This window comes from Tachypleus tridentatus, chromosome 8 (assembly GCF_004210375.1).
Source record: "Tachypleus tridentatus isolate NWPU-2018 chromosome 8, ASM421037v1, whole genome shotgun sequence".
Lineage (NCBI taxonomy): Eukaryota > Metazoa > Arthropoda > Merostomata > Xiphosura > Limulidae > Tachypleus > Tachypleus tridentatus.
This window is the reverse complement of record NC_134832.1, coordinates 35645476-35670860: the sequence shown is the minus strand read 5'-3', so window position 1 is coordinate 35670860 and position 25385 is coordinate 35645476. Positions and strand designations below refer to the sequence as shown.

Sequence of the window (25385 nt, the reverse complement as noted above, 5' to 3'; positions counted from 1 at the left end):
AATAACCATTGATATCTACAAAACGGAAATATGTATGGATTAAATTAGCTTTTGTAAAGTTAGTGTACAATACTTGTTATATTTCTGTTGTTATAAGAAAATCTAAATTTAACTGTAGTAATATCCTTAGGTTACACTTAAAGTTTTATATTAAGGAATAAATGGTAATAAAAGGAAACACTTTTACAATAGCTTTTTGATCATCGATATTTCTTCACTGTGAACTAACGTACGTATTGTCACTACAATATTATTACTGGTGATGAAAGTTAATTAATGAGTGTTTTTGCTGCAGACAAATACCAAGACAATAGAAGTTTTCTTTCGCACAGACCCACAAACAATCTAAACATATGATAACTTTTTAACATACAAGTTTATCATTGATGGAGGACCTAAGACAATACCCAAGTTTGTAATGTGGACTTGGAATGTCATAGCTAAATATAAACATAAATACATTTGATAGTATTAATAATTGACATACTAATTTAACAGATACAGCACAATAACAGGCTGATTTGGTGGCTTTCTAGCAATTTTGACGATCTCGATTTCAATGACGGTTAGAGCAACAGTTACAGTTGAATTGGTTGATCGTTTATTTTCAAATATCTTTCTATAGAACAAATTCTTGACTAATGGAATAAGATTAAAATTCCGAGTCATACGAAATAATGATTTGTTCTGTATTATATCAAATTGAGGAACCAGGATTCAAAATTGTACTAAAACATGTTTCCATCTACGATAAAAAAGTGTAGATCAGCCTATCAGTTGCTCTGTCACTTAAAATATTTTGGAAAGGAAAAGCTAAATATTTTTTTTGAAATATACAACGTGTAAATCGTTTCCAATTCCTCACGGAAATTTACAAACATCTATTGATAACGATTTTTTTATGTACCAAATACCTACATGTATTGTTATAGGATGTGTTGATAACTATGCATTTAAAAGATCATGGGAAAAAATTCAAATATTACAATGTTAATTTCGTGGCAACCAATGTGGATAGAAAAAATGCGATATCCACATGACTTTCAGAGCCATATTTTGAAGCTGAGCTGTATGCACAAAACTATAAGACATTATTTAGTGGAACTGGAAAACAAGTCAACAGAGGAAATGATACATCACATGATGAATACTTGGGAAGATATACACTTTGCCTTTCATCTTACACCAGATCTATCTGCTGGAGATTTTGACTAACTTGGTGAAACAGAAAAATTAATGAATTTAAATGTTTTTATAGTGCTTTACCTAACACTGTAAATGTTCTAGCATATGCAGAATTTTAGTCAGTTTTAGAAATCAGTCAGCCAAGGAACATCATAATATATCTAATAAAATATAAATATTAACGTTAGAAATTTGTTCGATACTCTCTCAGGATTTGTGTACAAAAAAAAGTTTGGAGGTGTGTTTGCCAATGGTCAACTATATCTGCCATGCATAAAAAAGTTATACATCGTCAACCTGAGTCCTAGTCATAAACCTGATAGCCACTGGGTCTGTTTTTATTTTTTATCAAAATGGAAAAGAATATTTTGATTCATTTTGATTCATCATTTCTACATGATCTCAATATATGATTATTCATCAACAAAAATTGTCAAATGTAGACTTGCAACTAAAAACTACAGGATCATAAACGTCTATGTGTGTACAATATTCTATATATTATGCTTATGACCAATGTTAACATGTGTCAAAATGAAGACTAATATAAATTTGTATATCGTAAAGAGAAGTGATATGTTTGTTCACGATTTTGTTGTAAAATGTTTTTACGTACATATGTCATTAATAGATATGCCGTTTCATGTAGGCCAGATTGCAAAATCTTTATTAGAAGAAAATAAATTATCAAAAATAATTACTGTGTCTAGATTTTTTATTATAATAGTGTTACTGAAATCTTTAAACACTTGAGTAAGTAATATATCCGTTTTTAGAACAAATTAACTATAAATGAATTAGCGTTAAGCGTCCTTTTTAGGATGATTTAATTAATTACTTACATTCTCGTTGAGACAGGTATTGTATAAGTCATGTCTGCCTGTCATGGTGGCATAAAAATAAGTTTTCTACTTTTTGACAATCATCCATTGTGACTGCCATAACTGTCATTACTGGATAGAAACGTGTCCTCTGATGACAACGTTTGGCATCTTGGCCATGTGTTATGGTAAACAAGCAAAGACACACACACACAAAGAGACGCAATCAGTGATGTCGAGAAACTCACTTGTAGAGAAAAATATATATGTAAAAACGGCTCGTTTGGGTTGATAAAATTTTTTTATGTAAAGGAGCGAACAACGTTTCGACCTTCTTCGGTCATCGTCAGGTTTACAAAGAAAGGAAGAGGTAACTGACAGGAAGGTGACCACATGTTTAAAAGGGGTTGTGTAACTGAGTGTCGGAATGTAGAGGGCGTGCTTAGATGTTTGTATATATATTTTTATATTATTTATTCTATTATTAAAACATAAAAACAAGAAAACAACCAACAGAAAGAAGACAACTTAGACAATTTTATTGGCATCCATCAGTCAAACGTCCCAGGAAAAATTAAACTTTATATTTTCCAGAAACACCTACAAACAACATCTTAAACGATTTTTCAAAAGAATTTTCTCACAAAACCATCAACATAATTTCACAAAACAGAAAGCTAAAAAGAAATCTTACAAAAAGAGACATTAATTCCATTGAGAACCTAAAACAAGACAAAAACAAAAATTCTAAAAGCAGAAAAAGGACACGCTATAGTCATAATGAACATGAATGAATACATCCAAAAAATTAAGAACATCCTATCATACACAAACAAATTTAAACCAAATACATACAAATCTAACAAAGACACACGAAACGCAACTAAACAAAATACTACTAAAAATGAAAAAAGCCAACACAATTTCACAAACACTTTATTCATACCTTCGCAAAACCGACTCACGCACACCACAAATATACGGCATCTCTAAACCTCATAAACCAGATTGTCCATTACGACCAATAATGTTCACATACGAATCGTTTAATTACAATCTTGGTAACTACATTGCATGAGCATTCTCCAAATATGTAACAGCCAGTTCTCAACTTTTAATTTCAAGTCTAATCTTAATCAACTTAATCATAAAGCCTTAATGGCCAGTTTCAATGTTATATCCCTCTTTACAGAAGTTTAAACCGCTGAAGCCTGCAAAATAGCCTTAGAACTCTATATCCGAGACCCTAATCCCTCAATAGACATTCCCAGCAACTAATTAGCAACCTTCATAGAATTCACCACGATGAAAACAAACTTCATGTTCGACAACCACAACTATATACAAACAAATGGCCTAAGAATGAACAACCCAGTATCAGCAGTATCACCAATATTTTTATGACACAAGTTGAAACACAAGCAATTAACACACCATTACATCCACCACTATACTGGTACAAATATGTAGATGACACGGTTGCGGGATTCACGTCTACAGAACACACGCTTAATTTATTTCAATCACATTAACTCTATACATCCCAACATTAACTTCACATGTGAACAGGAAGAACGCAATCAAAAACCATTTCTTAACTTCAAAATGACAAGAACCGATACACAATTTAAAACAGAAATCCACCGAAAAATCGCCCATACTGGACTATACATTCCTTGGGACTCAGTACATGAAACAAAACAAAAACTCAACATACTAACAAACCAAGTAAACACAGCCATAAAACTATGCTAACCAGATAAAATTAACGATAAATTAAACAAAATAAAACAATACTTCATGAACACCAATAAGTTTCCTCCACAAACCATAGAAAACATTATACACATACACCTAGACAAAAAGCAAAATCAACTAAATATATCCCACGGATTAAAAAAATCACGAAACCATATACTGCTACATACCATATATTCCCGACATCAGAAGAAAAATAACAAAACATCTGGCAAAAACTAGTAACAAAATATGACATTCCAGTTAATACAAAATTTATTCAAAAACCAGGCACAAAACTAAGGTGTATACTATGTAAAAATTACACTGACAAACATCATACCAACATTATATTTATAAAATACAAAGTGATAACTGCCACGACTTCTATATTGGAGAAACAAGTAGACAAATGGAATCCAGATTCAAAAAACACAGTCACCTTCACACGTTTTCGAACACAACATAACCATAGAAAACACTCAAATACTAAATAAAGAAACAAACAAACAAACGCAAAACTAAAGCCTTACTAATACAACAACTCAAGCCCAAAATAAACCAATACAAAGGAACACCTTTATACCTATATTAAAAATAATAAATAATAATAATAAAATAAACATAAAATTATATATTCAAACATCTAAGCACGCTCTATATATTCCGATTCTCAGTTACATAACCCCTTTCAAACATGTGGTCAGCTTCCGGTCAGTTACCTCTTCCTTTCTTTGTGAACCTGACGATGACTGAAGGTCGAAACGTTTGCTCCTCTACATAAAAAAAATTCTGAACCCAAATGAGCCGTTTTTACATATATAGAGAGACATACGCACATGTAGAGTTTTCTGGCGTCAAAAGTTGGAACTGTGACCTCTTTATCTTTGGCGACATTACACAAACCTTTCCATAAGGCAGCCAATCAGCGTGTAGCAACATCCTTTGAAGTGCGGCCCTTACTACCAGTAAAAAAATTAAAAAAATAATCTTCAAAATTGCACTGATAAAAGAAAATTAACAAATATCAATGAATACACACAATGATAAAATGATTCCATATAAAAATGTAAATAAAAACATTTTAGTTTGTCTCGAAATTCTCACAGAAATTTGAAGTTTACGATAAACATGTAAAATTAGGTGTACCGAATGTAAATTCTCCATTGGTAGGAGACAACGCTATAATTGAAGGTATAGAATATTTAAGTTGACGAATCATCAATTGCTCTTAGGCCTCAAAAAGTTAACAAACATCATAAAAGGCTGAGGATATATTTCAATTACAAAATTCTTAATTTATTTAAGGATGTTCACCGTTCACGTGCCACCAGATAGTTTTATTTAAAAGAAAAGCCAGTACTGTTTTTTTAAGATCCAAGCAGTTGGAAACTTCAAAGCTGAGCTTGAAATTTTAGAGCGATGGCACTATGATCTGATATATTGAAATGGCGAAAAGTAGCAATATATTCTGTTTTTGTTTTCAATTTGTTTTTTCCGTCCGTTTTCAACTATGATTTCATTTGTGAGATACTTTTGTTTTACTTATGTACGCTTACAACTAAGCTAATAGGTTAACCCACTAGACGCAGCTAATAAAATACTTAAAATTCAAACCATGCTGTTGGATAACAGCACAATACACGGGTAAAAGATCAGGCTATCTAAATAATCTACAGTGGTATCGTCAAGGAAGCAGATAGATTAGATATGTTGTAGAAAAATAAATAACTAAGTTGTTATACTAAGCTGTACTCACGGCAGACCATTTACCAAACATCCAATGAGACTCAAAGCAATTTCCCTCACAGGATTCTGTGCTACTTGGCTTATCAACAAGGTGTGCACAAAATTCATTATTAACTTGGAGTATTTTGTGTTTGCTAAATTCTTGTACACATTTAACATCTCGCTGTCTCGTGCCACGACCACATTGCGACGAACATTCTGATGTAACAGAGGTTTTCCAGCTATAATTGAAATAAAGAAATACTATATGATTCATAAGTGTTATTTCATCCATACAACTCGCAAAGTAGAAACACTAACAAATCATAAAATCTTATACAAAACAATGTTTGAACATAATTGCTTATATTATACTAACTATCAATTAACATAATCTGGAACAATAAGGCAAGTTTGAGTTCGATAGCGTTTTATAAAATTATTTAAGCATTCACGGAGAATTAACTTAACATTTCAAATACATGAATTTTTTTTATCTTATTGTTTGAACTATTTTTAGAGAAATACACAGAAATATATTTGTATATAAAACATTAATGGATGTCACGGTTGAATGTAATTTGTGGAACTTACGTACACTATTTTGAATTAAATTAAATAATAATAAATAACGCTCAAGAATAACAACAACCAATAATAGTGTAATATTACACAGACAGATGGCACTTCTATTTCTTGCACAGTAACTGAATGCTTTGGATGGTTTGGTTTGTTTTGATTTTCGCGCGAAGCTACACGAGGGCTATCTGCGCAAGCCGTCCCAAATTTTGCAATGTAAGACTAGATGGAAGGCAGTTAGGGCATCTCCACCCACCGCCAACTCTTGGGCTAGTTTTTTTTTTTTACCAACAAATAGTGGAATTGACCATCACATTATAACGCTTCCACGGCTGAAAGGGCGAGCATGTTGGGAGTTATGGGGATTAGAGTTCGCGACCTTCAGATTAAGAGTCGAGTGCCTTAACCACTTGGCCATGCCGGGCCCGCTTTGGATGGAAGAATCTTACATTCTTTTTCTCGGTGCTTATTTACAAGCAATTTTTGACTGAATGGCAGAAACTATTTTGGGGGTGGAAGGTATCCAATTGATCCGGAAATTAGGAAGCCTAAGAGTGAGTAGAGCATGGTCCATTGCTATACGGTTTTCTTCGATCCGAGTGGTTATTCAAGTGTTTCTATCCTATCCTGCAGTCGAATCTTCTGACCTCACTTACGATCAATTTTTGCGCGACTGCTGTGCTATTGTTATCGCATCCAATTTGCTCCGCTAGTAATATCTCAGACATTTTGCTATTTTACATTTGTGGGTTATTTTTTTAATCAGACCTCATTTCTATCATGACAAGAGCACACATTACAAGATTTTGGTTTTTTGTCTCAACAGTTACTCACAGATTTCACAAGAAGCTCAGAAATTATGAGTGTTCCATAGATAAATTAATACAATAATATTATGACCGTTGTCATAAAAAATCAGTTAAATCTACTAATCAAATCCAATCGTAATTTCTTTGGACGTTATCAAATTTAGAACAATGTACATCTCTAGATTCTTCATGAAAAACAATTCACATTTCCAAAGAAATTCTGAAACAATATTAAATGCAGGAAATGGTTTCTACAAAGTGTCCTACGATTTCTGCTACTGTTGAGTCAGAAATTACTTGTTAAGACTAAAGGCACGTAATCTGATTCACTGTTCATCTGCTTAAGATTAACTGTATTATTGTTCCTTTACTTTTATTTAATATTTGAGCGAGTAAAAATTATTTCGCAGTATTAATGAAATACAACGAACATTATTAGCTCAATAGCCAGTCGTAGACTCGTCTTTTTAGAACCATAAAATTATATTTTGATGAAAGTATTTATATTATTTATTTAGAAAATTATCGTGATGTGGATGTTGAGTAGTTAAATTAAATAGTGCACAGTTAAAAATCCTAAATATAGAAATAAACTCTTGTATTCTTTCTTTTAAAATCACTGTTTGCCAAACGTAGATTTTTAGTAAGTAATATTTTTCTGAAACATTGAAAATCGAGATAAACTGTATTTAAACTCTTGATACTACTAAACTGAAAAAAAGGGAAAAGGACAACTATTATTTCTATTTGTGTGAATGTTTGTCGGCTGCTGCCTTGGGTAAAATTCCACGGAGTAAGGAAAGCAAAAACCATATCCTTAAAACTACTTATAGCCTTACTAGTATAGAATAAACGCAAAGCAATAAATGTAATTATTTATTACCTGAGTAAGCACTGTTCATTGCAAGGTTTGACATGAGAAGGCTTATTAGAAATATCACAATGATTTTCGTTGACCACTTGCCCGTCAAATATTCTTTTGCAGATGGGTTTTTGGAACATTTCACCTATAATCTCAAGAACAAAGCAAATATCACTCAATCCAATTACACAGTTCAGTCAGTTGTATTCATTGTTTACTTTATAACGTTTAAAAAAAAATAAGGGAACACCGATTTCTTCTTCTGATAGGTCGTACTAAAGAGGGTCTTAGGAATAATGTTTGAACCAAAATTTGTAAAATTTCATTAGAATGTTTAAAAACGATACAATAAGTTTCTTAGTTAAAATACTCAAAGCTTTTTTATTTATATTTTTATATTTAAAACGATTTATGCCACCTAAAAGAAATCAAGAAATGTTTAGATGTCTTCGTTTAGCCGAATCTTTACAAAAAAACAACATGAATTACACCTATTGTTAATACCAGTTCCATGTAAAGAAATACTTCTTATCTAATAAATCTTCCAGATAAAGGGTAATTTCCGTTAAAGCACTGTTTCAGAACACACACATAATGACATTATAAGGTATTACTGCACTGTTATAAAAAAACAAAGCATTGTGTTACATTATTGCACTTATATATAAAGCAAAATTACTACACTTTTATGGTATTATGACACGGCAACATTACACAACATTGTCAAAGCAACATTTCGTCTCTTTTCCAAATATGAAAACATTCCATGCTACACGGTGTGACATGTTCTGCAACTCCAAGTAGCATGTCAGATAATTTCAGATCATATGTTACAGAGGGTAAGCCTAAAGTCCTCATTTCTTTTGTTGTGAAGTAGCTGTAGAATATCAAAAATCTTTTGACACTGGATGTTTAGGAATATTAGGAGTCATTTGTTACCTGATTTATATCAGCATATTACGGCCAAACAAAGATAATCAAAATATACTCTTTTTTTTGCATAAATTTCTATTGTTTAAATATTTAATTATTCTCAAAATACTTTCGATTTAAAAGTTATGAAAATTTATGCAAGACCTACAAGGAAAATAATGTTTCTGGCTCAACACAATAATTGAAATTATCAGTCTGAAGTAGAACTTCAATATTAAAGTTGTAGCACATAGAGGTAGTTTTTAATTGACTTGATTTGAGTGTTATATCACGGCTTTATATCAAGTAGCAAATGATCCTCAATGCCTAAACATTCAATGTCATCAGATTTTTGATATTACTCGCCTATTTCAGCCACTAACCAATGTACACAGAGTCTAGATATTTCACCATTATATCTCTTCCTTCTGTGGGTTCGCAAACCCTATTAAACACGTATTTCAGTACAATGATCAAGTACCTAAGCTTTAACGTTCATGATTCGTGTTGTGACTGTCAGGTCTCGTACATTGGCAAAACAAAACGCCACTTAAAACCTAGAGTGTGAACTGTTACATTTTATAATTTATCTCGGCTGAGCTCTCTATTTATAATGTTACGTATTGCAATTTCAAATATCATGAAACTGAGTTAAATTGCAATTTAAATTTAGAAATTAATGAATTGTAGAGATGTATCAACTTTGTGATGTTTGTCTGCAAAGTTAGTTTCCTTTTCTTTCTTAATATAAATATGTTTGAATATACAAACAATTATGCAATTTATAATAGCTATTGCAAATAATGATTCATATATAAATGTTTACAAACTCACAAACAGAATAAAATATTCATTCCGATCCGGAAACTTCATGGCGAGCGAATGACTTGAGTTGATATCCGTACATTTCAATTAACGTAGGGCTAGCTAGAAATTCGCTAATCACACGGAGATTTTTTAGCGTTGAAGTTATACAATGTCTTCGTAAAAAATACTAACGTCCGATGCTAATCTGCCGAAGTTAAGCGGTTTATAATGTTCGAACCGTATAAATGATCCAGGTCAAAGTCTGAAGTTCCCGATTAATAAGCGTTAATCACAGCTATAGCTCTCGAGGTTTGTAATATACAAATCTTAGCAAACCAACAAATATATACCGTCTCTCCGCGCATTGCATTAATTACCTTTTATAAGCTTGAGTATGCAGTTTCCAAAAATTTCAGCTAAGGCAACATAACTGGCAGTCTCTGGTATTTACATACACACATATAGTAAGGTGTTAATTCTTACAGTTGAGAATCTTCTACAACTTTAGTGAATAGGCGAGAATTTCGCAATACAGATTTAACAATGTAAGTTACATGCATTTCTAAATATATACTTAACTGAAACAAACATCGATATTAAAATAAATATATAACAGTAAATACATCACAGAAAATTTAGGAGTATCTAACCGGCCCAGTAACCCACTACATAAGCCCAGCCGATCATCTATTCGTTCACATGCTGAAACAACAGGTAACGATATCTCATTCAACGATTTCTCTATCATCACCACAGGATACTCAAACCTTGACCTCTACATTAAAGAAAGTCTACTCATAGCTAAGGGCCGCCCGACCCTTAATGATTCACAGAGCTTTTTTAGATTTAAAATAGTTTTAAATTTTCATACTTAATCCAGCTGTTGTGTAATACATACATAAACATTGTTTTATCCATCCACTTACAGTTTTTCTTAATAACTAAGTAAGCTAATGATTATTATTATATTAGAATTTTAGTAATAATCGTCTTTGTAACACGATTTTTGAAATTTCGATGAAGATGAAATAAAATGTTTTTGTTTAAACAGGCGTCTACATCTACATTATTGAGCTTCGGTTTCTCTATCATGAAGCTATTTAGTGTTACATATACGTTTCGCATGTAATCCAAAGCAACAATTCAAATTATTTCCCACTAAAGTACTTTTAAATAGTAACACGACACGTACTTTTCATTTTTTATTAGTGAATTTTTATATAAGAGAAAATTAATCCAAATGCAACATGTAGTCATTATCGTTATACAACATTGCGTTATAATACGTAGAAATACTGTTGGCAGTTTTTCAGTAACTTGTGGTTTCAATGACAAAAAAACCTCTTATGTTTTGTCATTATACTCTTGTATAATAAAAATACATGCCACAAATATTTTCTTACGACGACGGTGTCATAACACAATCATGTTAAATAACGCTATGTAATAAAATTTACTTTTTCTTGTTCCTGGGCAGAAAGTGTTATTTCCCAAATGCTTATGCCTAAAGTAAATGGAAAAAACATTTTTCTCTTCAAACTTTGCTTTTGCGACATGGGTAATGAAATTTTCAAATTTACCCATTTTCCAGAACATTCAAGGTAGATTCAGTGCTGAGTAGCTGATAAAATTTTCTCGAACTCACAAGAATTTTCAAGAATGTTGTAGAACTTCACTCGTCAAGATGAACTCTGCTTCTGCCACAAAATATTCGGTCATGTGGGAGGCAACTGGAATTGCCTGTAACCCAAACGAGTGGCGCCTCTTCATTGATGGCTCATCCAAAAGCTTCAAAGCTGGGCTGCTCCATAACGGGAATAAGTATCCGTCTTTTCCCCTGGCTCATTCTGTGCACCTCAAAGAGGAATACAACAGCGTTAAGATCTTGCTAGAAGCCTTGAGGTATGATGAGTATGACTGGGATGTTATCGGGGACTTCAAAATGGTGGCTTTCTTCTTGGGTCTTCAAGGAGGCTTTACCAAGTTTCCCTGTTATATTTGTTTTTGGGACAGCAGGGACACTACAACAAGAAGCAGTGGCCAAAACCGACCGAGTTCCCTGTGTGAGCCACTAGTGGACCTCCAGAAGGTGTTGTTCCCACCATTGTACATAAAATTGGGTCTAATTAAACAATTTGTCACAGCTCTTGATAAGTAGTCTGCAGCCTTCAAGTACCTTCGAGACTTCTTCCCTAAGCTGTCTGACGCAAAGGTCAAAGCTGGTGTCTTCGTTATACCACAAATAAAGAAGATCCTAGAGTGCACATAATTCCCCAAGAAGCTCAGTAGGGAGGGAAAAAAAAGCTTGGGGCAGCTTTGTCGCAGTGGTTCGGGGCTTTTTGGGCAATCACAATGCCGAAAATTATGTGGAATTGGTTGAAGCTCTGGTGAAAAACTACGGCAAAATGGCTGCAGGATGTCCCTGAAAGTCCATATCCTTGACGTTTATCTTGATAAATTCAAGAAGAATATGGGAACATACTCAGAGGAGCAAGGCGAGCGCTTCCACTGAGATATACTGGACTTTGAACGCTGCTACCAAGGAGCGTATAACAAAAACATGAGAGGAGACTATATTTGGGGGCTGATACGTGAAAGTGATTTACATTACAGTCGCAAATCTCGAAAAACTACTTACTTCTAAACATTTTTATATAACTTTAGTACAAATACATGTAAATATTGATTCATATGCTGCTTTATTCAGGCTTTATGTAAAGGAAAATGTGCAAATTTGCAGTTTTTACATAGAAAATAGGTTCATTTTATTATCGAGGCCACAAAAGCAAAGTCTGAAGGGAATAATGACCATTTTACAACATAAGCAATTAAGAAATAACACATTCTATCCATTAACAAAATTTGCGTCACATAGTATAATAGAAAGAAAAATAGCATATAATGCATTATTTTTCAATTTAAATAAAATATTACGGTAATTAAAAATCTGACAAAGACTCAAAAAGGAAACAAGGCAGTTTTTCTCACCTTTGCATAAAAGAGAACATTCTGACCACTTTTCTTCTAACTCCCACCGGTACTTATTTTCATCTCGGAGAGAAACAGTGTATTCAAAGTGAATGTTAGGCGGACGAAGATTTCCGACAGTAAGAACCTTTAACCAAATATGAAACATACTACTTATAGCTCATTAAAGCAGTTATTCCCAACGTTTTAAAACTAGAAGTCACAAGGTATAACAACGTTGACCTAGTACTTTAAAGTGTAAAAACTGCCTACATTAGCACTGAAAATGCCTTTAGTAGTTAATCTTGATTAATTTGTAGCCACAGAACTATATACAACTGAAAGGGGGATTAGTAATTTTAACTTTTTATCTATGATCTTAACCTTTATACTTGAATTAGAAGTTACTAGGTTTATCACTACATTATAAATATTGAGATGTAAATATATATGCAAAAACGGCTCGTTTGGATTGAGAAAATATTTTACATAGAAGAGCAAACAACGTTTCGACCTTCTTCGGTCATCGTCAGGTTCACAAAGAAAGAGGTATCTGACCGGAAGCTGACCACATGTTTGGAAGGGGTTGTGTAACTGAGTGTCGGAATGTAACACCTCTACATGATAAAAGCTGTCAAATAATATGCAGTATACTAATTAATATCATGACTCATTAACTTCTATGGATAGGTTTGTTATGAATTACACGCTAAGTTAGACGAGGCCAGTCTGCGCTAGCCCTTCCTATTTCAGTAGTAAAATACTAGAGGGAAGGCAGCTAGTCATCAACCTCGATTGCCAATTCTTAGGCCACTCGTTTACAAACGAAGAGGTAGATTAATCGTCACGTTATAACGTGGAAGAGCAAGCATGTTTGATGGGATAGGGACTTAAATTTGCGACCCGCCATCTAGGAGTTGAGCGTCCTAATCATCTGGCCATGCCAGGCCTCCATGAATAATTTTCTAGACTAAAAATATTGTGATAACTAATATATTTTACGTATTCATGTACGATATTTACATACAATAATAGTTTTTGTGTGGTAAATATCTGTTCTGTAAATTTATGATGTCTCAAAATTATTTATGCGATTCGAACCATGCAAACATGTTTAGCCATAAGGTTATCTCGTTGGAACTAATAATAATCTTTGAAGAAAAATAGCATAAAATATGTATAATTCGAATTAAGAATACCATCTGATAAATACATAGCTTTTGAACAATATGACTAATACATTTCTATTTATCAGCCAAAGCAGAAAGGTAATATTAACAAATTACAACACTGTCAAATCAGAAGAATTAAGAGTGAAGTTCAAACCCTCAACCCTGAACAGCTCTCAGTTTTCATTAGTGTTGAAGCTTAGTGCATGTATTAGAAATTGTTTATAAATTTTGCATGCATGTACTTCGTTGTGAAGTTGGTAAAATACTTCCTAGCAGCCATTTATGTTAATATTATATATGGTGTTGAAGTGAATGATTTTTTCTTTACGCTACATTCTTTATACCTTTTATGAAGTGAGAAAGGGATTTAAGTCTATCTTTTCTACTCATATGCTCCCACTGGCACAGTGGTATGCCTACTGACATACAACGCTAACAACCGGGTTTCGATACGTGTGGTGGGCAGATCATAGATAGCCCATTATGTAGCTTTGTGCTTAACTTCGAACACACTTTAGCCATATAGTTATGTATATATATGTTTGGATAAATGATAATAAAGAATAAATTGACAAGTCTAAATGAAAACTTTTTCAGTTTATTTTTTGCGACACATCTAGTAGACGCCCTTTGTCAGGCAGTATAGATTGTGTTACAATGATGTTTGGCGTTTTCTTATAGCAAAGTTACAATGAGAAAATCGAACCACTGATTTTAGCGTTATATATCCCAAGACTTATCGCAGTCGCACTGGTGTTGCAATGGTAGTAGGCTCAGAAATAATTAGCAGGTAAGATAATACAAAGATTCCTACCTTTTAACAATTATCTCTGAGACTAATTCCATTGTATCACAGTTTTTGTTGCCTAACGAAGGGTCTCTGCTCGATTGCTTGTTTGTTTTTTTGAATTTCGCACAAAGCTACTCGAGGGCTATCTGTGCTAGCCGTCCCTAATTCAGTAGTGGGAACTAGAGGGAAGGCAGCTAGTCATCACCACCCAACGCCAACTCTTGGGCTACTCTTTTACCAACGAATAGTGGGATTGACCGTCACATTTTTAACGCCCCCATGGCTGATAGGGCGAGCATGTTTTGCGCGACGGGGATGAGAACCCGCGACCCTCAGATTACGAGTCGCACGCCTTAACACGCTTGGCCACGCCGGGCCATGTCTGCTCGAAAATAGAAAAGGTTTTATTTAGAGTTGCTAATATATTCTTTATTATCTTTTATCCAAGTTTGCCTCTTAACTTGGATGAAAAAAGTAAGAAAGAACCAAAAGTGTATTTACGCAGAAATCAGACTGAATTTAGATTATCATCATAAAAACTCTCAGAAAAATTGTGATTTCAGTTGTAAATTTATTTTGTTTCTTCTTTCTAAAGCATTTTGTCTTTACATTTTTATATTTTATTGAAGTTTATCTAAACATGAATTTCAGCTGCTATGACGAAAGGATGTATTTTTAAGTTGTTCACCAATCTTTGTATAATTAATAATAAATTATGTGTTTCGAAATTAAAATAAAACCTTTTTCGACGCCAATAAGGCTATACTTTTGTTTCTAAAGCATATTCACACTAATTTGAAAAAGGTCTCACCTGAACATGTAATTCCCTGATGAGTGGTTTAGACGTATTAATTCGCTCTATTATGGCAAGAGACCCGCTGTATTCCAAGACAGTGCCAGCGTACTTAATAATCTTCTTAAATGGAGACACTGTGAAGTTACCGTTAAGAAGATACTCATAACTGTTAGACACAAGAGCTGAAAGAGAAAATGTAATTTACTTACAACTACTAATTATAAATTACAATATCCATATAGGTTATAATAAATTATCTACTAATTTTATTTAACAATTAGAAAAATCGAAAACAATTTATATACGTGCTTTTTCTTTTTCCTTCTCTAAACAGCAGAAAGTCACTATTCAGTTACCTACATCCTTCCACGTGGGCCTATACATACACATGTAACTGTATCAAATGTTTGAAATATAAACAATGATAAAAATGTAAAGCATCTTGAACAAAACAACAACAAAAACAGTTGCAAATTGTTTGTTGCTTTAGTGACTGAAACAAATGTGTGGTATAGCGGGATTGACGGGTTAGAGAACCTATACGTGGTTGGTGGTAACGGATGTTTATGTCTTGATGAAAAAGCAATACACGATAATGAACGCGTTTTGCATGTTGAAGCAGCAGGACATGATAATAATGAATGAAAATTGAAAGATAGAAGTAGAAAGCAATAAACAGGATGTATTGTGAACGGAACAGGATTCGAAGCTGCAATTACATTAAATAGCTGACTAAAACACCATCAAGAATGAATTGAATGCTCACAAGCGAAGTTATTAGCATCATTTCAATTTATATATACAAATCCATGCTATAATAAACTTATTCTTCTTTGATAGATTGTTTAGGCAGCGTATTCATGATGAAACTTTGCAGAATGGAGGACAACTACCTGTTATGGAGACAAATGTAGCGAACAATGATTCGAAAGTCTTCCGCCTATCGCCTTCAGTCAAAAAACTAAACGGTTTTTGAGTGAGTCTGATTCCTTTAGCATTACCATTCGTCAATTAACAAAGCCATTATACCTTTTGCTTGTTTCTTTAAACACAGTTTATCAACATGAATTAATGTTAGAAATATTGAATCGTAGGATTAACATTAATTTGTTTTGCAATAAACATACGAAGGTTTTTAATATATGTGTATATATATTCTTATCTTAAAATCAACAATCTTTATACCTGAAAACGAAAGGCGGAAGACTTTCAAAATGTCGTCCTCTACACTTGTCTCCACAACAGGCAGTTGCCGTCCATTCTACAAAATTTCAAACTTATTCTTGATTTGATTTTAGTAATAACGACCAAACATATGACATTATGTGGCGTTTTTAGCTGTATATTTTACTCAACAATGAAATGTTTTTTTATGTTGGGCTTGAACAATACGTATGCCATACATACATACATACAGTTTCACTAATACTTCTGCTTATAAGATACAGTTAGGTAACTATGCTATAAGAAACATTCTTGTTTTTCTTTTGTGTTTTGATAGATTGGGATTCATATTAATTTTTAAATGGCGGTATAGTTTTGATATTAATTTTTTTTATTTTTTACGTTTTTTGTGTTAGTTATCTAATGGAATAATGGTACTAAGCGCATTCTTTTGGTAATTTGCCTAACGATTGCAAAGGATCACTTCAGTAACAGCCAAAATAACTGTCAATGAACAAGTGGAATGTTTATTTAATTAATTGTGTAAAATACATTATGAAGTAGACGTGTAATAATTAAAACATTTGAGATAATCATTTAATTTGCGTTTGAAAAAATGGCTGTTATCAAGTACTTGGGATAGTAACGTATTGTAACGTGCTTTAGATATAGTTACCTACTGGCATTAAGCGTTTGAGAAAATTCTTCAATTACAAAAAACTGATTAAATTGCGATAAGCAAAAAACAATGCTATACTTTTCGACCATAATGATCTTTATTGGGGTGACGTAAAATTGTACCTAAATAATCACCATATGATTTTAGCATGCTTCGCTTAGCTGCAAGGCAATTTTTATGGCGATTATTGCTTTCAAATAGCCATTCAACTTGCTGACATTAGAAAATTAGGATAATTATCAAAATATTTACAACTAATAAACAAGTTACAAAATGTTAGTAGTATTTAGGGGTGGTAGTGCTAAAAAATGCAAAAACAAAGCACAGATGAATAAAAAATGCATTAATCACTAAATGTTCAAGAATAAATTTTACTTAAATCTAAAATGTTAAATTCCTGTCATCTGTTAGCATTTAAACTGAATAGTACTATACAGTAACTAATAACCATAAAGTTTTTGAATTCATTACTTACTGGCTACTTATGTAGGATATTTTGTATCGCTTTGCGTGTATTCATTTCTACCTTATTTGCGTTTTTTGGCATTGTCATCGCTACATTAATACTTAATTTTTATTACTTGTTTTCCTCCTTTTTTCTTCAACAATTTCAATGAGGTAGCTTGATAAATGAGCAGTAGCTTTATTTATTCCTTTACTTCACTGATAATATATATTGTTAACCTCATATTAGTTTTGCCAGTTTCTTTAATTTTGAATTACACTGGAGGATAATGAAGCTAAAATGGTCCTTCTAAGACTGTATAAGTACTCAAGAGCACTGGACAGATGTTAAGAAGATTATAGAACCCATGCCTTCAAACTTCATCTGAACTCATTACATATGTATATAATCGAATGTACCGTATTTTAGGGCCATGTTAATAACTAGGGAAGAGGTTATACAGATACCAGGACATGAACTGTGATACCACACATACACTCAGTTTTCAGACTCGTCCCACTGATAATTAAGAAACTGGTGTCGTGAAACTCAAACATCAGTAATATTACACATATATGTCAGTTACATAAATACTTGATATCTTTGATATCTTGCATATTAATTTAGATTTTTCTTTATTTTTACTGAAATTGTTTTGGAAAATATCGTATTGGTGCAATTAAGTGATAAATAGTCGTTACATAAGAACTATCTGTGCTATCATCTAGTGAACAGAAATGAAACACATTTATGAGTTAAGTAAATATATGCTTTTAAATTGAACTCACTGCTAATTAGTATTTTTTTTATTATTTCACAACCAAAACACATGTGATGGAAGAACATAATATTAGTGTGATATATACGTTATGAAAACAGTGAAGCATTCGATAATGTCAATTATGTATACAAATAAATCTAAACTCAACTTATTTGCAGTTATTTGCAAGCATCATAGAATAATTGAATGTGGTGGCCATTTTCTCTCGGCTCATCCTACATACTAAGCACTATCATTCTTAGTGATAACCTGTTCCTAAGTGCTCTTAAGAGGCTTTTTTGTCGCACAGTGCGAAAAGTTCACTTTTTTTTGGCTAGTATGGAAGAAGAAATAAGAAAGATAAACACTTTTGCTCTTTAGCTAGTTTCCTATTTTCCACTTCAACAACACTTTTCGATAATACTGGGAGACTCACAAGCTGTGAAACACTAGATGATGGTAATTAGGTGCTCAAGTACGATTATAACTCAACTTTAGCAGTTATTTGTAAGCATCATGGAGACAATGCGCTAGACTTTTCTTTTAACTCCATTCCAACATAACAAGTACTACAGTGTTTAGAGATACAGTTTTATTTATATTAAGAAGTTGACAGAAATTACGCGGATTATTTACTTGAGCAGTGATTACAATATACAAAATATCCTAGATAATTATCTAATGAAATGTCATAATAGTTCTGTAGTTATTTAAGTATACTGTCAATAACAACTTGCACTGGTTGTTACTTAGAATGCAGAATAATTACCTAAATAGTTGTCATCTTGTGGAGAGTTCTGGTAAGCATATTGAAGTATTTCAATGTTATTTGCTCCTGCTGGAATCATGACGACCGAGTGATACCCTGGGACAACAAAACAACTGAGAGTATAAAAACACGACGGTTTTTGCGACTTGTATAATTTTTTATTTGATGCCTGAATCTCAGTACATTTTAAAAATAAAGCAAATAATGTGGTCTGTTACTATGCCACTAATGAAAAACAAATAAATATTTTGTTCAAAGAGTTTTTAGAATAATCTCGTTTTCTAAAAATATTTATTGTATTTTTCCTTTTGGATTAAACGCACAAGAAGCTGTCCTTGAAATATTAAAGTTTTCTTAAAGATGAAACGTCAAATATTACATATATCTGCAAAATTAGAAATTTGTCAAATGAAAGAGTTGAAACTTAAGAACAATATTTTAACTTGGTATTGCTGTAATGAATTAAAAACTCACTATTTGAAGAACAGTTATTTCAAAGAAGTTAACATTTATATTAACTTTTTTTACTTTATTCGACTAAAGTAAATTTTAACGTTTTTATAAAATGTCTTGATTGTTACACTATTATTCCCATAAATTCTATTCGTCAATTACCGAGTTGTCGTTTTAAGATTGTTTACTGTTATTCATATTAAGCAGACGTACTTTGTTATCCTACCCCAAAATAATTCGTTATGAAAACACAACAAAAATCATGTTCCTAAAATCTTGGAAAACAAATCACACCATTTAGCAACATTATAGGTTTTATAAACACTTACCATACTTAACCTCGTTAAAGTGTCCACGTATTGTCTTACAAGTGGAATTGTCACCTCCGCAAATTCCACATCGATCTAGAGTTTTGTTGGAACCTAGGATACGATCACATCCTGCATTCTGTAAACAACATACTGTGTGTTAAGAGTCAATCATTCGCCAGTAGTTCTTAATAACACTCATAATAGACCACTGTTTGTCAAGAGCTCTTAATATCACATATAACTGTCCATGTTGTTAAAAATTCTCCTAGCGTTTAATCTCTTGTTTATTTTGAACGCCCGCTATTTCTATTTCCAAGAACAATTGGTGAGTTTTTGATAAGAGATTTTTTACACTGAATACAATAATATATGGTTTGTAGAGAATTTCTTTAATAAATCAAAATAATATAACAGCCTATTATAATACTGCTATTTTATCAAACTTCACAATGTTACCAAGTTTCTAGTAATACAGAATGTCAAAATATATATATATATATATATTTATATATATATAAAGCACAAAAATCTGTCTCTTTGTCCGTTATTTAGCTACTCCTAGGGCGTTGTGCAAGTCTCAACCAATCTTTATAACATGATAATTTGGAACAAATAGCTTATTAATGACAGTTAACAACTTCCTTCATTCCAATTATTATTAATAATAAGCAATTATGATCGACGTAAGTTACCGTTAATTAAATTTACAGATAGCGCCACACACAGCGTTGTTAACTTATTTAAACACAACATACACAAAGTATAAGGGTGCGCTACGAATGTCTTGTGTGTCACCAACAATGCGCTAGCATTCACTATGGAGTAAAGCAATGAACAAAAATGGCCACCATTACTGCAGTGGTACATAATCTCAGTTCGAGTTTTTACGTCAACAGCCACAGTGTTATTTGGTTGAACTGTAAACATTTTGCTGTATAAAAACGAGTTTGTTTGAATTTATTTATAATTAAACACAAAGCTACACAATGGGCTATATGTTCCCTTCTCAAAAGAGGCATCGAAATCCGGTTTTATCGTTGTAAGTACGAAGACATTGCGCTGTGCTATTGGGGGTCTGTAGAAAACCAAACTTTTATAGGTGTTGAAATTTTCTTAATTGAATTCCTTATTGCATTTGGCTTCCGATGTGGCATTAACTGATATGAAAAGTTGTTTCTTCAGTTGTATTCATTTTCTACTTTGACGCGTTACGTTTCAACTTCCGCCCTATTTCAATTACCGATAATTAATTAATAACATGAAGCACTGTAGAAGGACAAAGATCTGAGTGTTGTAATAGAAACTACACCTATAGCCACTATTTTGGCCACTTAACATACAGTATAGTATGTCCATATTGATATCTTAAAGTTAATAAAAACTTTTGGTGAGGTGATAATGAACACTATAACAAAATGTTACAAGTAAATTGTTTAAAAATTATGGTTGTTATTTAGCATAGCATGCAACCCCACTTTTTTTTTTAAGTTCGTAACCTGGATAGAGGAGAGGTACATCAACTTGTTAGAATACATTTTACATTCTGTTTGTTTTTTGTTTTTGAATTTCGTACAACGCTACTCGGGGGCTATCTGTGCTAGCCGTCCCTAATTTAGCAGTGTAAAACTAGAGGGAAGGCAGCTAGTCACCACCACCCACCCTTAACTCTTGGGCTACTCTTACCAACGAATAGTGAGGTTGAGCGTAACATTATAACACCCCCACGGCTGAAAGGGCGAGCATGTTTGGCGCGACGGGGATGCAAACCCGCGACCCTCAGATTACGAGTCGCACGCCTTAACACGCTTGGCCATGCCGGGTCCATTTTACATTCGTGATTTCAGAAAGTTTTTATTTCTAACTGTAATAAATATGTATTTTAAGCTTTTCAATAATATATTAAAGTTTCATAAAGAATGTTACTTCAAAATTAAATTATTTTATCCCACATAATGTCTTTATCAATGAATTTTCGAAACAAACTAGAGATATTCATACTAGAGAGTAAAACCAATTGTGCACCCCAAACGAAAACGTGGAAAACCATATTTTGATTGCTATCTGATACTACTGACTCCATAAAGTAATGATCCTAAAATCTTAAAAGTCTAAATAAATTTCTGTATCTCCCTGCACTCTAGAGATTCTTTGAATTACCTGTCAACACTTCCATTTTGAGTACTGTGAATTACCTGCTAGCATTCATATCTGAAGTAATATTAATTATCTGCCAGGATTCCTATCTGGAGCACTATGGATAATTTGCCAATATTCTTTACTGGATTAATCTCTAACAATGTTTCAACTCATAAAGAGCAGGAAAGATTCTTTTGCCCCACTGAAACGCCAACAATAAGCATCACTATTGTGTCATGATTTCCGCCCATTGGGTACTCGTAAAAACGTGAGACTATTGATAACCACCCATGAATATTACTAATTAGTTGTTTTTTATTCATGAATATAGTAAATTACCCACAGTTTATTCAATGTAGATTTATTACTTAATGTATTCACGAATATTGCAAGTTACTTACGAGTTATTCAGATGTTACTGATGATTGATTGCTCATGAGTAGAGCTTAGTCATTGTAAATAAATAATGATTTACTTATTAACTACTCAAACTGATAGATAATGGGTATAAAATGCATATTTTAGTACAGTATATATTTTCAACTCTGGTTGTTTCTGAGCAGTTGGATAACATTTGAACAGTCAAGTATGGTGATTTATTACAAGTTAATAAATTTATATATTTTGAAGCGAAAGTTAACCAACTTATGTTTTTGGTGTCTACCTAGATATCCTCACTGCCCCTTATCTTTATTTCGTTGTGTACCCAAATATTTTATTTTCATTTATATGATGTCATAATTTATAAGCAACAAGAGTTTCATAAGTTGAATATATAAGAATTACATACTCAACTACCAGTTTGTTGTGCATGAACATTATTGGTTATTAGTTAATTGCAAGTGAGCATTATGAAATTACAAGTTACTTCAATTATAACTGCAATGGTAAAATGTAATTCAAGTTGTGATTAACACAACTGCGATCTGGAGCAACCAGTTTTAACTACCTTTAGATAAGTATCACATCAGCTTTAAAAATGAGGAGGATCTACACCGAATTGTTTACGAAAAATTTCAATAAACATGACTGATCTTGAACAAGTTCAAACTACATGCGACTATTTTACTATAGTTTATATTCACCAATGACACCTACGTCTGTATAACAATAAATCTAAAACTGTACTTTATGTAATTAACTGGAAGGGTGAACCTAAGTTTTTTTGTGATCATTTCCTGTTAGAATTGTAGTTTCCTGTAAATAAAAAGGAAATATATTTAGTAGCTACCTTATTTACTTCAAAGAAAGAGAGGAAGAAGGTTCTGATCGAAGGGAAACATTTGGTCGAAATAATAGTTAACTACAGCCTGGAAATAATTAACAAATGAGACTTTTGTATACAGTTTTAATATTTAAATGTAGCTTAACAGTAAGTATCACATTTTCAATTGTTGTTTTAACATATTTATAAACTAGATAATTCAACTGTTTTTAGAGAAACTTATCATGTCATTGGCAAAGTATAAGTGTCTCACAACGTTATAAATCTGTGTAAATGGGTGACTCTAAAACCAATCAGATAAACAGAAATACTGTTTAGTGGATTTTACGTTTAGTGGATTTTTAAGTATGGATAATAGTTGGGCAACAGTTGTTTTTTTTCATCTAAGAGTGTTGATGCCTGAAAAGGTATTTTAGCCAGGGTAATTGCCGGATATTTCTTAATATTTCCATAAAAATTATATTTACTTGTAAAGCGTAAAGACGCAATGAGGATCTTAGTTTCATTCTAACGATTTCCAGAAACATTACCATTTGCTGTTAGTTATGTGTTTTTCTTATTCTGGCATTGTAAATCAGAAGCCATACTACTGTCACAGCAGGGAACCTATCAACTATAAAATGCAAATAGACCTACATTGCTAGGTTCATAATTTACTTTTAAAATGAATACTTCTGGATTGATTGTACAGAAATGTAAATGATGTATGTCATTAACAGGAAGAGCTTTCACATTGAAATACAAAAAGTTATAGGTTTTGTAGAACATTAATGAAGGATATTTTACGATTTATCTTTAAAGATACCTTTTGATTGAATGTATAACAAGTGCAACGATGAAAGTGACATTGAGAGGACGAGTTTTAATTCCGAAATACACAACCTTAAGGGATTAGAGGACATGTATTGTGGATATAAGGCACACGTTCTTTAAAATGAAGTATTACACAACATCCTGATTTTAGGGAATGTTAAAAACAGGTGGAACCACGAAACACTTAAATGTATTTATGGAACACATTACTTGAAAGTTCTGTTTTGTCGTTATTGTGTTGTAAATATGACATGTACTGAAGAATCTTCTGGAATTGTTTTGGTAAAATAAAATAATCTTTGATACATAATATCAAATATTTCTGAATAAAATTAGTCAAACCAATATAATTTGACATTTTTGTGTCTTGTCTTAACAGCTTTAGATGGAGATAATTTGACTTTGTTAGGCAAGATAATTTTCTTTTCGATTTCAGTGGATGAAATGCATTATGCGACTTATTTGATAAGCAGAAACAAAATAGTTTTTTTTTTTTTCTCAATGCTTTGCCGTGTTGGATTTGTTAGAAGAACAAGACGTTATTGCAGTGAAATCTAAAGTAAAGCAAAGGTTAAATGGGAAAACGTTGAAATAATATAAAACATAGTTAAAATGTTTCTGGATATAACTAATAATTTAATTCTAAAAGTTAAGGTAATTTTGATAACGATAACACGTTATAACAAATCTTATGTATATCTCATTTGAGGCTTCCAGATAATTACTTCCTTTCATTCTTTTGATAGTATTCACTAATACTCTGAAGCATTATCCTACAAAATAGTCTTATCTGCCATTACTTTCCATTTCATTGAGCGATTAAATACAAGCAGTCAAGAAAAGTAACTTATGAATCAGTTTAAACCACACTATCCTACGTTTGGCGACGGAAGGTAAGAATATTGATAAACACTGATCAATGAATGTTAAGTCTGTGGTATTAAATTATATTGTTTTATTAACTCACTTAATCTATCATGGTCAATGCCAGAAAGCGATAGCGTCTACAAAAATCAATATCGAGAGGAGATCGAATACGACAGGAACTCACTGGTCTCGAATTCAAATAGCCTACCACTATGTTTACACTAGTTCGTATTTAACATAAGAGCACGAAGCTTAGAAAAAAAGATAGACAAGTTGGATAACTTACCTCACATACACCATTCACACAAATGTGGAACGTATCCTGATCACATGGGGTTCCATCTATAACTCTATCTTTTAACAGGAAGTGAGCAGTAGTGCCACGTATTCGACAGTAAAGTTTGCAGGCTTCTGAACGATCTGTAAACGATACAAAGCTAAAAGTAACTTCATTCGTAAAAATAAGACTTATCTATATTATTAAAGAATAATCTTTAAATGTGAGATACGTAATGTTGTTCATTTCTATTGAATAATAAGTTTCATACCATTATCATTTTTTAAAACAAAATTGACACTAATATTCACTTAACATATT

General features: G+C 32.4%; 1 protein-coding gene across 10 annotated transcripts in view; it reads right to left on the bottom strand.

Moving 5' to 3' along the window:
* LOC143222169 (A disintegrin and metalloproteinase with thrombospondin motifs 20-like) overlaps nt 1-25385 on the bottom strand; it is a 140215-nt gene that overhangs the window by 47320 nt on the left and 67510 nt on the right. For all 10 annotated transcript variants that reach the window (XR_013012048.1, XR_013012047.1, XR_013012049.1 and 7 more), the window contains 7 exons: nt 25074-25207; nt 19765-19882; nt 18983-19078; nt 15181-15347; nt 12429-12555; nt 7743-7866; nt 5503-5713 (listed from right to left, as the gene is read on the bottom strand). Coding sequence is in view for 6 of the 10 variants with exons in the window: in XM_076448244.1 (XP_076304359.1) it covers nt 5503-5713; nt 7743-7866; nt 12429-12555; nt 15181-15347; nt 18983-19078; nt 19765-19882; nt 25074-25207 (977 nt within the window). In the remaining 4 variants the exon portion in view is untranslated. The remainder of the gene's footprint in view (nt 1-5502; nt 5714-7742; nt 7867-12428; nt 12556-15180; nt 15348-18982; nt 19079-19764; nt 19883-25073; nt 25208-25385) is intronic.